Raw genomic sequence first — 14036 nt, 5'->3', positions numbered from 1 at the left:
ATGGAGAAAAACAGAAATCAACTCTCAAGGGAACAACAACGGCAAATACGGGCAGCATATGAAAGGAAAAGAAAGGAAAGAATGAACAACGAACAAACACAGGAACGGTTGTTCAGAAGGCGGGAAAATTATAAGAAACAAAAAGAAAGACGAACAAATGTCAATATATCAAATAATCTTCAGCCTAGGGTGCCTTCTCAACATTTCACAATTATGAACTTTCCAAGATCTCACTTTCAGGGAACCCATGACCACGAAGCTGGACCAAGTAACGTTACACGTATAAATGATGCTACACTTGGTTAGTGATATAAAAAATTATTTATTTTTATCATATTCAAGATTAAAATGTTAAACTATATGAATTATTACAAGTTGCAGGTGGTAGTGTTCCGTCAAATTTACAAGAAACTCATGACAATGAAGAAGCATCAAGTGGAATAGATATTAATGACATTGTACATGGTAACTCCAATTCTTTTACCCCAATCTATTATCTACCTACATATAATATATTTAAAATTTGGTTAGAGATACTTAATTATAACTATCGTAGCAGATAGTATGGAATTTGATGAAAATTTTGACGAAGCTCAAATACTTGAAGTGGCTTTAGAAGGCGCCGCTAATGTTACATCGTCACGCCATCGTCGTCAAGGTACAATATTCAGTACTTCAAAATTTGTCCAAAAATACTCAAATATTCTCTATTTGCAACATTTATTTACAATTTATACTTACAATTAGTACCTTTTAATCTTAATATTATAAAGTTCAATCATCTATTTGAACCTCTTTAGATATTAAAAATTATATATAGTTTGGTCCTTCACTATTGCAGGTCGTAGTGTTCCGTCAAATTTTCAAGAAACTGATGACAATGAAGCAGCATCAAGCGGAATAGATATTAATGACATTGTACATGGTAACTTCAATTCTTTTACCCCAATCTATAATCTACCTACCTATAATATATTTGAAATTTGGTTAGAGATACTTAATTATTTATTTAATTATAACTATTGTAGCAGATAGTATGGAATTTGATGAAACTCAAATACTTGAAGTGGCTTTAGAAGGCGCCGCTAATGTTACATCGTCACGCCGTCGTCGTCAAGGTACATTATTCAGTATTTTCAAATTTTTCCTAAGATACTCAAATATTCTTTATTTTTCAACATTTATTTACAATTTATACTTACAATTAGTACCTTTTAATGTTAATCTTACAATTTATACTTATAATATATACTTTGGTCTCTCACTATCTAAAAGACACAAATTTTAAAACACCATAATTAATAAAATCTCATTTGACAAGGAATGTAAACTTTTTGCTTATCTTTCCTTTTTTCAAGTACTCCTTTTTTCAATAGGTAATGTTAGGAACAAAACCATCACATTCCAACAAATCCTAAGGTCATGTAAATGAGGACTGATCAAGACATACAAAATCACATTCCAACAAATATTTAGTTTTCATAATAATCTCATAAAATTTAGCAATCCACATTATAAATTTTGACATTATTTTTTTTTTTTCTGTTTGATTTACTATTTTTTTAGTGTTAGTTTTTAAAAGCCTACTCCTTTTCTCAAACCTGTAGTTTTTCTTTCCCTCTATTCTCTTACACTATTTATCTAATTTCATTGAATTTTATTTGACATCTTTTTCCTATTTTTATTTTTTAAACTTAACTATATATTACTATTTTCACGTATGTATACGTATACCTCTGCCACTCAATGCAACCCGGTCCAATTCATTTTTAAAAAAGTACATTTTGATATACTACAATTCATTTAAGTGTTTATTATTAATAATGAAATATTAAATATATTTAAATAAACAAAAATAAGAAATTATGAACACCAAAAACATTTTAACAAAACTATTAATTGTGGACTCATACATTCACTACACATTTTCATGACAAAGAAAAATGTCATGATCAATATGATATGATAAAGAAATTTAGTAGTATGCACCCTCAAAATATCGTTTTTTTAACAATAATAACAATTTATTCTTTAAATAATCTAATGTAATCTAATAAAATAAAGCAATTCGTTATTTAAGATTTACTCATCAATTTTGACACTAATTAATTTACTAATGTTTTTCTTTTTGTTGTTTGGTTTACTTCTTCTTTGTTTAAAAGATGCCATTTTATAATTTCACTTTAGTCTATCCTTTTAGTTTCTTACTAGCGGCCAAACAGACGCGTTTCGCGCCTGTTTGTGTGATCCGCATTTTCTATTCTATTAACGTAAATAAATTGTAAACTAACCACACACTTTTTCAGGGATAAAATTATGTGCTATCCAAATATTTTTTATGATGCAGACAAAAAAAATAGATGGTCATATATGGTTGTTAACAATAAAAAATCAACAGTTGATTAAAACTCCAATAATAAAAAGTTCGTAAAATATATTAGTCTTAAGAGACGAAAATTAATTTTTTTCCTTATAGATTTTTTTCCTTATAGATAACCAAACAATTCCCCATATTCACACAAAAGATCAATTCATAAATAAACAAACAATATAACAACTAAAACATATGAATGAATTAGTTATTAAAAAGAAAATATTTATATACACACCAAACAATTATTAACAATTATTTACATATTAAAGGTTCAATTAGTTACACTTTACCAATTATTATTAACAATTAAACTCCACAACAAACAGCTTCGTGGGGAAATTACCGAGCCAGACACAATGCTGCGAGAAATTTTCAAAGTAATGCCAGAATGACAACATGTCAATTACCTCCCCCAACATCATGCAGACATTGCAATGCAAGGTTATTTTACCATGAATCACGTGCCATGTGCTGTAATGGTGGAAATGTGTCATTTTCAATAGTTAGTGCTCCTATAGAATTGCTACAACTATTTTTAGATGGTTCTGCTGACGGAATTCATTTTAGACAACATATTAGAAGTTACAACCATGTGTTTTCATTCACTTCAATTGGTGTACATGTCGATGAAAGTATACTTTCAACTGGTCGTGGAATATACACATTTCGTGCTCAAGGCTCTTTTTATCACAACATAGGAGGTTTTTATCCAAATGAAGGTAGTAGACCGAGATACATGCAGTTATATATCTATGATACAGAACATGAGCTACAAAATAGGATGATGGAGAATCCTGAACTACATCAGACTGTAGTTTATAAACTACAACAGATGCTCCATCAATACAATCCTTATGTAAGAAAGTTCAAACAACTTGCACAACTTCCAAATGTTGGTGAATGTCGACTCCTACTTAAAGAGCGTCCAATTAACCAGCCTCAATATAATCTCCCATCTGCTTCGCAAGTCGCGGCAATTATTGTTGGTGGAGATGATGAATCTATTGAAAGTGGAAGGGATATAAATGCCATACGTCATAATGGAACTCTAAAGAAGGTTCTGGAAACAAAAGGGTATTATGATCCCCTACAATATCCTTTATTGTTACCTTTTGGGACGCAAGGTTGGGACATCAACACAAGAAGCAGAAATGGGCAAAAAGTAACATGTCGAGAATATTACTGTTACATGCTTCAGGTACATTTTAACTACTATATAGAGCTAAAAAAATCTTTGAAAAATATCAAATTTCTTATCCACCACTTTTTACATGAATTGTAGATTCGACCAAATGATCAATCAATATTATTAAAGGCGGGAAGACTTTTACAACAATATGTTGTAGACAATTATGTGAAGATTGAATCAGGGAAGTTGAGGTGGTACCGGCAACACCAAAAAGATATACGTGCTGAAGTATACCAAGGTTTGCAAGATGCTTTGCATGTTGGAGAAATCCATGCAGGTACCTATTATTTGTAGCATACTGAATGTAAATACACTATTGTATTTAGTCATGTTCTTCAAAACTAATGCATTCAATTTATCATGGTAGAAAATGTCGGAAAAAGAACAATATTGCCATCATCATTTATTGGCGGTCGTCGTGATATGACACAGCGTTATGAAGATGGCATGGCTATTGTGCTTAAAGACGGTAAACCGGATATTTTTCTTACTATGACATGCAATCCTTCTTGGAGTGAGATAACATCAGAACTTCTACCTTTTCAAACTCCTCAAGATCGTCCAGATTTGCTAACAAGAATTTTTCGTTCCAAATTTGAGCAATTAAAAGACGATGTCATCAACAAAGGGGTATTAGGAAAGGTTAAAAGTTACATGTATGTAACTGAATTTCAAAAACGAGGATTGCCGCATGTCCATATGTTGTTAGTCTTAGAAAGTAATGACAAATTACGTGATCCAGAAGAGTACGATAGTGTTGTCAGGGCTGAAATACCTAAATTAGAATGTGAACCACATTTACATCAAGCAGTACTGAAACATATGATCCATGGACCTTGCGGTAGACTCAACAAAAACTCTCCATGTATGAAGGATGGACAATGTAAAAAAAAATATCCAAAAGAGTTCTTAGATGAAACCCGTCGAGGCAACGACTCTTATCCACAATATAGAAGAAGGTTTCACGAACCTATTTCTATAAATAGAGATAAGTCTGTCGATAATAGTTGGGTGGTTCCATATAATCCTTGGTTGTTGTTAAAATATGATTGCCACATCAATGTCGAGGTTTGCAGTAGCATTAAAAGCATAAAATATTTGTATAAATATGTCTACAAAGGCCCTGATAGAGTGGAAATGGAGGTTCATAGACGATCAAATATCGATGAGATTCAACAATATGTGGATGCAAGATGGATATGTGCTCCTGAGGCAATTTGGAAAATATTTCGATTCACCCTTTACAGATTATATCCCTCTGTTGAAAGATTACAGATCCATTTGCCCAATCGTCAACAAGTGCGATATTATGATCACCAAAGGATTGCAGATGTGCTCAATGATGAGCGTAACTCCAAAACAATGCTGACACAATTCTTTGCACTTAACCGAAGAGATCCACAATCAAGAACTTATTTGTATAGACAGATTCCAGAGCATTACTGCTGGAGCGGTAAGGATAAGGAATGGAAACGAAGACGTTCATCAAGAAAGGTTATTGGGAGAATCTATACAGTTTCGCCTTCAGAAGGAGAAAAGTTTTACCTGCGAGTATTGTTATCTCATGTAAAAGGTCCAACCAGTTGGGAAGATCTTCTTACAAATAATGGCATTCCCTTCAATACTTTCAAAAAAGCTGCGGAGGATCGAGGATTTCTAGAGACTGATAGTAGTATTCGAGATTGTTTGGTTGATGCAACATGTGTCCGACTGCCATATGCTATAAGGATGTTGTTTGCACATATATTAATTTTTTGTGAACCTACAGATGTTAGATCCCTTTGGAATGAGTTTTTCACGCACATGACAGAAGATTATCAAACTAATAACAATGTCGTGGGGTTAAACTTAACTCATAGGTTGTTGAAAGATTTGAATGAGCTCTTAGAAATACACGGTAAAAGCACTGAAGATTATGATCTTCCGTCTTTACCTACAGATGCAACAGAAGAAAATACAATACCAAGTGTTATACAAGAAGAGTTATCCGTACACATCCCAGCTGAAGACATTCAAGCTGTTTCAAAATTAAATAACGACCAAATGAATGCTTTCAAAACCATTATGGATGTCATCGAACGCAAACAAAGTCAGGTATTTTTTATTGATGGTCCAGGTGGAACAGGTAAAACATTCCTTTATCGAACATTGACGGCAACTTTGAGAAGTAGAGGACAAATTGTCCTAGCGACTGCATCTTCTGGTATAGCTGCAACATTATTACCTGGTGGTCGAACCGCACACTCCAGATTTAAGCTACCTTTTGAAGCAACGCCAGGTTCCTATTGCGATATACGCAAACAAACCCATCTTGCAAATCTCTTAAGAGTGGCAGCTGCAATCATTTGGGATGAAGCTCCAATGACAAACCGATATTGCTTAGAAGCCTTAGACAAATCATTGAAGGATGTATTAAACAACAATGCTCCATTTGGTGGAAAAGTTATGATCATGGGTGGAGACTTTCGCCAAGTTCTTCCTGTTATACCTAAAGGTACTAAGGCACAAACGATTTCTGCATGTATCATCAAGTCTCAATTATGGGCTCATACCAAGGTCCTACGTTTGCGTCAGAATATGCGATCGATGCATGATCATGAGTTTGCATCATTTCTTATGCGTATTGGTGATGGAGTTGAACCTACCAAACCTGATGATATGGTGAAGATACCTCCCCAAATTGCAATACCATGGGAAGGAGAACATTCTATACAAGTTCTTATCGACCATATTTTCCCCCAATTAGAATTGCATGGTTGGGATGCATCGTATATGACACAAAGAGCCATACTTACACCTAAAAACGATGACGTCCAAAAGTTGAATGATATACTTATCAACCAGTTTCCAGGAGAAGAACATAATTTGTTGTCATTCGACGAGGTTGAAGGGGACACCCACAACTTATATCAACAGGAATTCTTAAACTCCATTAACCAGGGTGGTTTACCTCCGCATATTTTAAAATTAAAAAAAGGTGCACCACTTATGTTGTTGCGGAATCTTGACCCTAGATATGGCCTGTGTAACGGGACACGGTTATTATGTCGTGGTTTGTTTATGAACATGTTGGATGTCGAGATTCTAACAGGAAGCAATGCTGGAAAAAGAGCTTTTTTGCCAAGAATTAAATCAAAAACATCAGCAAGTTCAGGTCTTCCCTTTGTGCTTAGCAGAAAACAGTTTCCTGTGAGACTAAGTTTTGCAATAACCATAAATAAGTCACAAGGACAAACCATTCCAAATGTCGGAATCTATCTTCCGAGCCATGTTTTCAGTCATGGCCAGCTATATGTGGCTTTATCTAGAGGTGTTTCACAAAATTCAACAAAGCTACTCATCAGAGATGGCAAACTACAAGGTGAAGATGGAGAGTTTACAAAAAATGTAGTTTTTAAAAACATTCTTTTATCACAAACACAGGTATTTTCATATTTTAAAATTTGTTACACCAATTACACATTTATGCCTTAATTCTTACAAATTATATTGCACTATTACAGTTTGTCTTTATAGATTGTTATAGATTATTAAATAATTAAATAGTGTCTTATTTTGATTATATATACAGACAACATACGTTACCGCGAGATCTTCCAACTTTGTCATGAGTTAAAAACCAAAAAATTTGACGCATATTTCGATAACCATGTAAGTTATACTTAATCATATTTCATTATTCATTTTATATTTTTGATCCATTTATTTATCAAAGCATATTATAACACTTTTAGGAGGGAGACTTTCAAAAGAGATGGAACACATGGAAGGATGAACAATCAATATCATATATCAACAAAGTTGATAATAAGGTAAGTTTAAAGTATACATTACAAAATTATTATAATAGTATATCTGTGTGATTTACTAATACTTAAATTTTCTGATTAAAAGGTTCATCGTCTAAGAGTTTACTCTGTTGGGTGGGGTGCCACAGTAATAACAGATAAAACACAACTGTGGAACATGGTGAAAAGAGAAATATTATCTCAAAGGACGACTAGGTATTTATTGCAGTTATTTATAAAAATATCTTATTATACATGAAATTCATTATTATTCAGAAATGATTTAACTTTCACACACACACAACTATATATATATATATATATAGTTACTCTCATCCATCAATAACAATATACTAATCATCCATCAATAACAATATACTAATTATTTTTCTCATTTTTTAGGAATATCCAAAATGTTGCAGCAAGTATTAGTAACCATTCACACAAATCTTTTAAATTAAAGCAAGACATCTCCATTCTTCAGGTTTTTTAATATCAAAATCTATATATATACTATTTCATGTAATAAATATATATTTTTCCATAACATGTTTAATATGATATTATTTTAATCATTAATTGTGATTTAATTTGTAGTTTTTCAAGAGTAAACAGTTCATTGATAAAGCAATATATGGAGAACTGGTGAGAATATTTGCAAGGTAAACAACACTATACTCAAGTGATTACATATTATTCATTATTTTCTAACAATATTGTCTTTTTACTTTAATAATAAGTTAATGGTTGATTAACATATATTTCATGTTTAGCCTTCTAATAAAAATCAATGAAACCAAAGTAATATATATATATGTTTATGGTTGTAGAATACTTGAGTAAATCCAATGGACTGCTTAGGAATTGAATTTTCAAAATGACTATGTCAGCAAGAGAGTGACTGAATTAGTCAGTAGCAGGGATTCCAAGTTTGTAACCAAATGTTGTCGTTGTTATTACGGATATATATATATATATATATGATTATGGTGTAATTTCAACTTTTGATGTTTAATTTGAGATTGCCTATCATCTCTACCGGTTATTTGATTGAATTAAGACATGTTTAAATTTTGTGTTAATGTTAGTCTTATTTCGTCACATTTCGTCATTAAAGGGACTTTTACATTGGATTCAACGTCTCTATGTAACTATGTTTTAATAACACAATATATCTATTATATGCTTCTTTTGGTACTGTCAAGAAAAAATGTCTTCTTTTAGTTTTACTTTTATCAACAAACTTACATAATTCATGTTGCTATGATTTTTTTTTCTTCAACGTTACTTTACCTATGGTGCGGACTAATACACGTATATTACAATTTTTATTTTGAGGGAACCTGAAAATGCACAAATTAGTTTAAATAAAAATCAAACTTTTAATAAACCATTGTTTACAATTTATTTACATTAATAAAATAGAAAACGCGAATCACACAAACAGGCGCGGAACGCGCCTGTTTGGCCGCTAGTAAATTATAATGCAACAAAAAAAAAATGTACTACAGGCTATTTTGGCACTACCATATATATCATTATGTTGCACTAGCTTATTTGTACTACAAATATATTTTTAGCATATTTTCTATTAATAAGATTATTAAACCAATTAAAGCAAATATGTTTTTAGCATATTTTTAATGCAAATACATTTTTCATTTCTATATTCATAATATCAATTAATTGATTGATATTAATTAATTGATTCACTCATCAATAAAATAGAATGAATTAAAATCATATAAGGCAACAATTCAAAGAATTCTAATTCTAATAAATGTTTACTAGCTCATTTTTTTCAGCAAATAAAAAAAATGAATTTGAAATTGAAATATATTTATTTGGGCGTAAATTAGCCACACGTTTTGTTTAATAAAAATGGAAATATCAATCTCTATAATTATAGTAAATTCGAATTCAAAGAATAAAATAAAATCCTCTAAATAATTTTGTATTAATCTTTGACATAAAATATATTTTTAGCATATTTTCTATCAATAAGATTATTAAACCAATTAAAGCAAATACGTTTTTAGCATATTTTTAATGCAAATACATTTTTCAATTCTATATTCATAATATCAATTAATTGATTGATATTAATTAATTGATTCACTCATCAATAAAATAGAATGAATTAAAATCATATAAAGCAACAATTCAAAGAATTCTAATTCTAATAAATGTTTACTAGCTCATTTTTTCAGCAAATAAAAAAAATGAATTTGAAATTGAAATATATTTATTTGGGCGTAAATTAGCCACACGTTTTGTTTAATAAAAATGGAAATATCAATCTCTATAATTATAGTAAATTCGAATTCAAAGAATAAAATAAAATCCTCTAAATAATTTTGTATTAATCTTTGACATAAAATATATTTTTAGCATATTTTCTATTAATAAGATTATTAAACCAATTAAAGCAAATACGTTTTTAGCATATTTTTAATGCAAATACATTTTTCAATTCTATATTTATAATATCAATTAATTGATTGATATTAATTAATTGATTCACTCATCAATAAAATAGAATGAATTAAAATCATATAAGGCAACAATTCAAAGAATTCTAATTCTAATAAATGTTTACTAGCTCATTTTTTTCAGCAAATAAAAAAAATGAATTTGAAATTGAAATATATTTATTTGGGCGTAAATTAGCCACACGTTTTGTTTAATAAAAATAGAAATATCAATCTCTATAATTATAGTAAATTCGAATTCAAAGAATAAAATAAAATCCTCTAAATAATTTTGTATTAATCTTTGACATAAAATAAAAAAACTAATTAAAAGAAGTATTTATCTAAATGATTTTTTTATATTGTAAGGAAAAGGTTTTTAATTTTTATATTGTAAATAAAAGCTTTTTAATAATTTTATTTTTTAAAAAACTATAGGTACATTAAATCAAAATATTTTTTTTAAATGAAATATTTTTTATAAATAATTATAGCAACACTAATTTCTTTTTCTGAATACATTAAAAAAAAATTGACCGTAGTAGTATATAATTATTGACCGTAGTATATTTAAAATAGTTGAAAAATATGGTAATGCAATATATTTTTGGAAATGTTAAATATAGAATGAACCTCATAAATTAAGGCAATTTCAAAAATTAAGGGATTAATAAAAGCTTGGGGTGGTAAACGATTTCTCTATCGTAAATTCATATTACTCATTTTAATTTTTAAATCTATTTTATATGTAGATCTGTTTGGTAGAATGATGACGGACTCATCTAAGGCATGTGTTTAAGACATTGAAGAATAATTCTTTACATTTTTTAGTTTTGTTTGTCTTTTCAATTTGCTACTTTTACGTTTTGGAGATTTATGTTCAGTTGTTGCAATGTAATGTAATTTGATTTATGATGTAGACATATATAATTTTTTTTTTTTAATTTCAATGTTTGTGTCGAATGCATTATTTATGATAATTTTTTATTACATAAGGTGGTTTTATTAATCAAGGCATAAGATATGCTAAAATCGGAACACTCGCACCGTCCAATAAAGTCATATAATATAAAAGTAGAAGAAGAGGATCCCATCACACTACATCGTGTTCCTGGAGTTAAACAACAACAACCCCAAGTCTCTTAAAAACTCAAAATTAGAAAAATTATGTCGCGCAATTAAATTAGTGTAGACTATTAATGTGTACGATTAAATAATAAAAAATTATGTCCGCAATTTGTGACTAATTTTTTCGGTCATGTTAATTCTTAGAGTACATGTTAAAGAATCCAAATATCAAAATATTCTCTTCAATTTTGTGGATTTTTTTTATATAATAAATTTTTCTGCATTTTATTTATGAAAATTTAAACTTGAATTAACCGCATGAATTTTAATAAAATATTTTTTTATTTAAATCATTATATGTGTTACATTAATTTTAAGGGAACAAGTTAGCATTTTCCTATTTTTTTCATAGTTATTTTACTTTAGATATTATGAAATTACTTTAACTTTTTCTGTTTGCTCCGGGGCTTTATTTTAAGATATTTATACGAGATTTTATATTTTTACTCATATATTCATACATTGATCTATTTTTTGTATTTTTTATCGGGTCTGTGTTCATTTTTTTTGTTATTTATATATAACTTTTTTTTTTGTTGATTTATATGAAGATTATATATTTATATTCATATATTAAGACGGAAATCTATTTTTATTTTATAATTTACGTGAGATTTTTGTATTTATAATTTACATGCGCATATATTTTTGCACATGTATTACTTTGGGGCTATACTTACCTGATAGTCGAACTGTGAATTATCAGCGAATTTTTCCATGAGAACAAGAGTGTTAATACTACTTAATACCAAAAAAAATATATTACAATAAATACGTTATTTTTATTCATATATTAACACAAAGACATATTTTTTTCCAATAATTTATACGATGTTCTATATTTATTTTATTTGGAGGATTTTGATGTGGAAATTAAATTAACTAATATAAGATATATTCAAATAATTTTTTTAGGGTATTTTTGTTTCATATTTATTTTACTATGGGTATTATGAGATTATTTTAACTTTGTTTTGTTTGTTTGGGGGGCTTTTTTTAAAAAAGTTTACACACGAGTCTATATTTTTACGTATATATTAAGAGACATGATTTATTTTTTTGTAATTTATACGGGACCTACTCTTTTTCTTTTTTTTTGTGATTCACGCGGGAAATATATTAAAATTGTACGTTTAATTTTCGGTAAAATAAAAAATCAGAGGTACAATTTTAATTGAATTGTAAATGATTTTAAAACTATTTTAATTGACTATATTTATATATTAATACGAGATCTTAATTTATTTTATTTTTGACAAATACGGGATCCTACTTTTTTTATGTTATAGTTTTTCATTTTTCATCATTTTTATTTCAGAATGATGAAAATTTTAATATTAAAATATTAATTTTTTAGTCTCATTTTACCCGTGCTTGGCACGGGTCCGGATACTAGTTTCATTTCCATTTCCAATATTTTTTACAGATCATGTTAGCTAGTTTCTTAACTAGTTCCTAAAGGAGTTAGGAGCATTGATTAACATTTTTTTTGGCTTAATTATAATTTTTTATAACCCTCTGATTCTTTTGGAAAAAAAGGTTTTAGTAGTCCAGAGTTCAGCTGTGAGGTAAGTAAAGCATGACCAAAAAATTGTTCTACCCAAGAATTAAACATGGATTTTTTCGGGATCCGCACTTTATGGTGAAGCTCATTAATCACCTGAGCTCAATGGCTTAATTATAATTTTAATTCCCTTATTTTTGTTAATTCACGAAATTGATCTCCCCTATATTAAAGTCACATAGTTTTAGTTCATCTATAAGATTGTTCTATTTAAAAAAATGTTAATTTAATGTATTTTAATTGACGCATACAATCTGATTATATAGATTACCACTCTGGTACACATCTTATTTGTTTATGTATCGGTACTCCGTTGATGTATATAATTTTGATAGGTCACTATAAATCTATTAAAATTATTCACCTCAATGTTGTACCGCTACATTATTCAAATAAGATGTGTATTACAATTTATTAAATAAATTATAGAAATAAATAATTCAAACCAGAATTTTAAATGGGTTTTCTTGTAATTTTATGACTTTTAGTAATTCAATATCATAAGGTTGTATGTTGCATTATTTAAAATTTAAAAATGTTAAATCACTATTTTTAAGTATAAAAATTTAATACAAAAATCAAAACTGCGTGATTTTAAAAGAGTAAACGGCCACTTTGGTCCCTGAAAGTGGCACTCGCTGTCATTGTAGTCCCTAAATCATCAAAAAACATTTTAAAATCCCTAAATGTAACTTCTGTTAGTCAGAATAGTCCCCGGCGCTAATTTTTAACAAAGAACTGTTTGATAGTGTTGACGTGGACGATTTGTTGACTTTGTTGACCAATACATGTCGCTTCTCTTTAAAATTTGATGCCACGTAGGCAGGAACCATATTGAAGGCAAAATAGAGCATAAAGGAAGAGGAATGTTGAGGACTAAAGTGATTGTTTTAGATTAACGTTGAGGGACTAAACTGACCATTTTAGATGAACGATGAGAGACTAAATTGACTGAAAGAGAAAATCACCCCCAAATATAAACCCTAAATCAAGCAATCCTTCTTTATTCATCAAACATAACAATTATCTCGGCATCAACACCATTTCCAACTGTTACATTAGACTTAACAGAGCCACCAAATTAAAACCAATTCCTTAACAATAAGAACACAAATCAGTTCAAATTTCTATTCTCTCAAAATTTTGCAAACTCGTCACTACCTATATATTTGGTCAAACTTTGCTTAACCAAACAACAACTTTAGGACTTCAAAATGTCTTAGGATGGAGAAAATTATCAATTGGGTAAGCAATTTCAATATCAACTTGCTAACACACTGCTATTGCATCTGATCCTAACTTTCTAAAGCCAAAATTTATATGTTTAAATTAAACATATGTCACTGGATTATGAATTTAAACTAATGTCATTTATTTCAAAAATGGTTATGGAGATTATGATTGATAAAATTTTAATGAGAATAGGAACAAGATGGAGATGAGAAGAGGAAGAAGATGGAGATTGATTTGGGGTTATATATTTGGGGGTAATTTTCTCTTTCAGTCAATTTAGTCCTTCAAG

The 14036-nt window shown here is 29.2% G+C and overlaps 1 protein-coding gene and 1 long non-coding RNA gene across 2 annotated transcripts; both read left to right on the top strand.

Annotated features, from left to right (window-relative positions):
* LOC123884300 lies at positions 1-7097 on the top strand. The gene is made up of 9 exons (XM_045933374.1): positions 1-301; positions 382-465; positions 560-658; positions 842-925; positions 1032-1118; positions 2701-3572; positions 3657-3840; positions 3931-6986; positions 7080-7097. Exons 1-9 carry the CDS (start codon positions 1-3, stop codon positions 7095-7097), a joined length of 4785 nt encoding a protein of 1594 aa, XP_045789330.1.
* A 257-nt stretch (positions 7098-7354) lies between these two features.
* On the top strand, positions 7355-8622 carry LOC123885158. Its single transcript, XR_006801090.1, has 5 exons — positions 7355-7375; positions 7458-7567; positions 7754-7835; positions 7949-8013; positions 8182-8622. It is a non-coding gene; the product is annotated as an uncharacterized LOC123885158 (long non-coding RNA).
* The last annotated feature ends 5414 nt before the right edge of the window (positions 8623-14036 follow it).

This window comes from Trifolium pratense, linkage group LG5, assembly GCF_020283565.1.
Source record: "Trifolium pratense cultivar HEN17-A07 linkage group LG5, ARS_RC_1.1, whole genome shotgun sequence".
In the NCBI taxonomy this organism is placed as follows: domain Eukaryota; kingdom Viridiplantae; phylum Streptophyta; class Magnoliopsida; order Fabales; family Fabaceae; genus Trifolium; species Trifolium pratense.
Note: the sequence above shows the minus strand (reverse complement) of the source record. Positions and strands in the feature narration are given on the sequence as shown.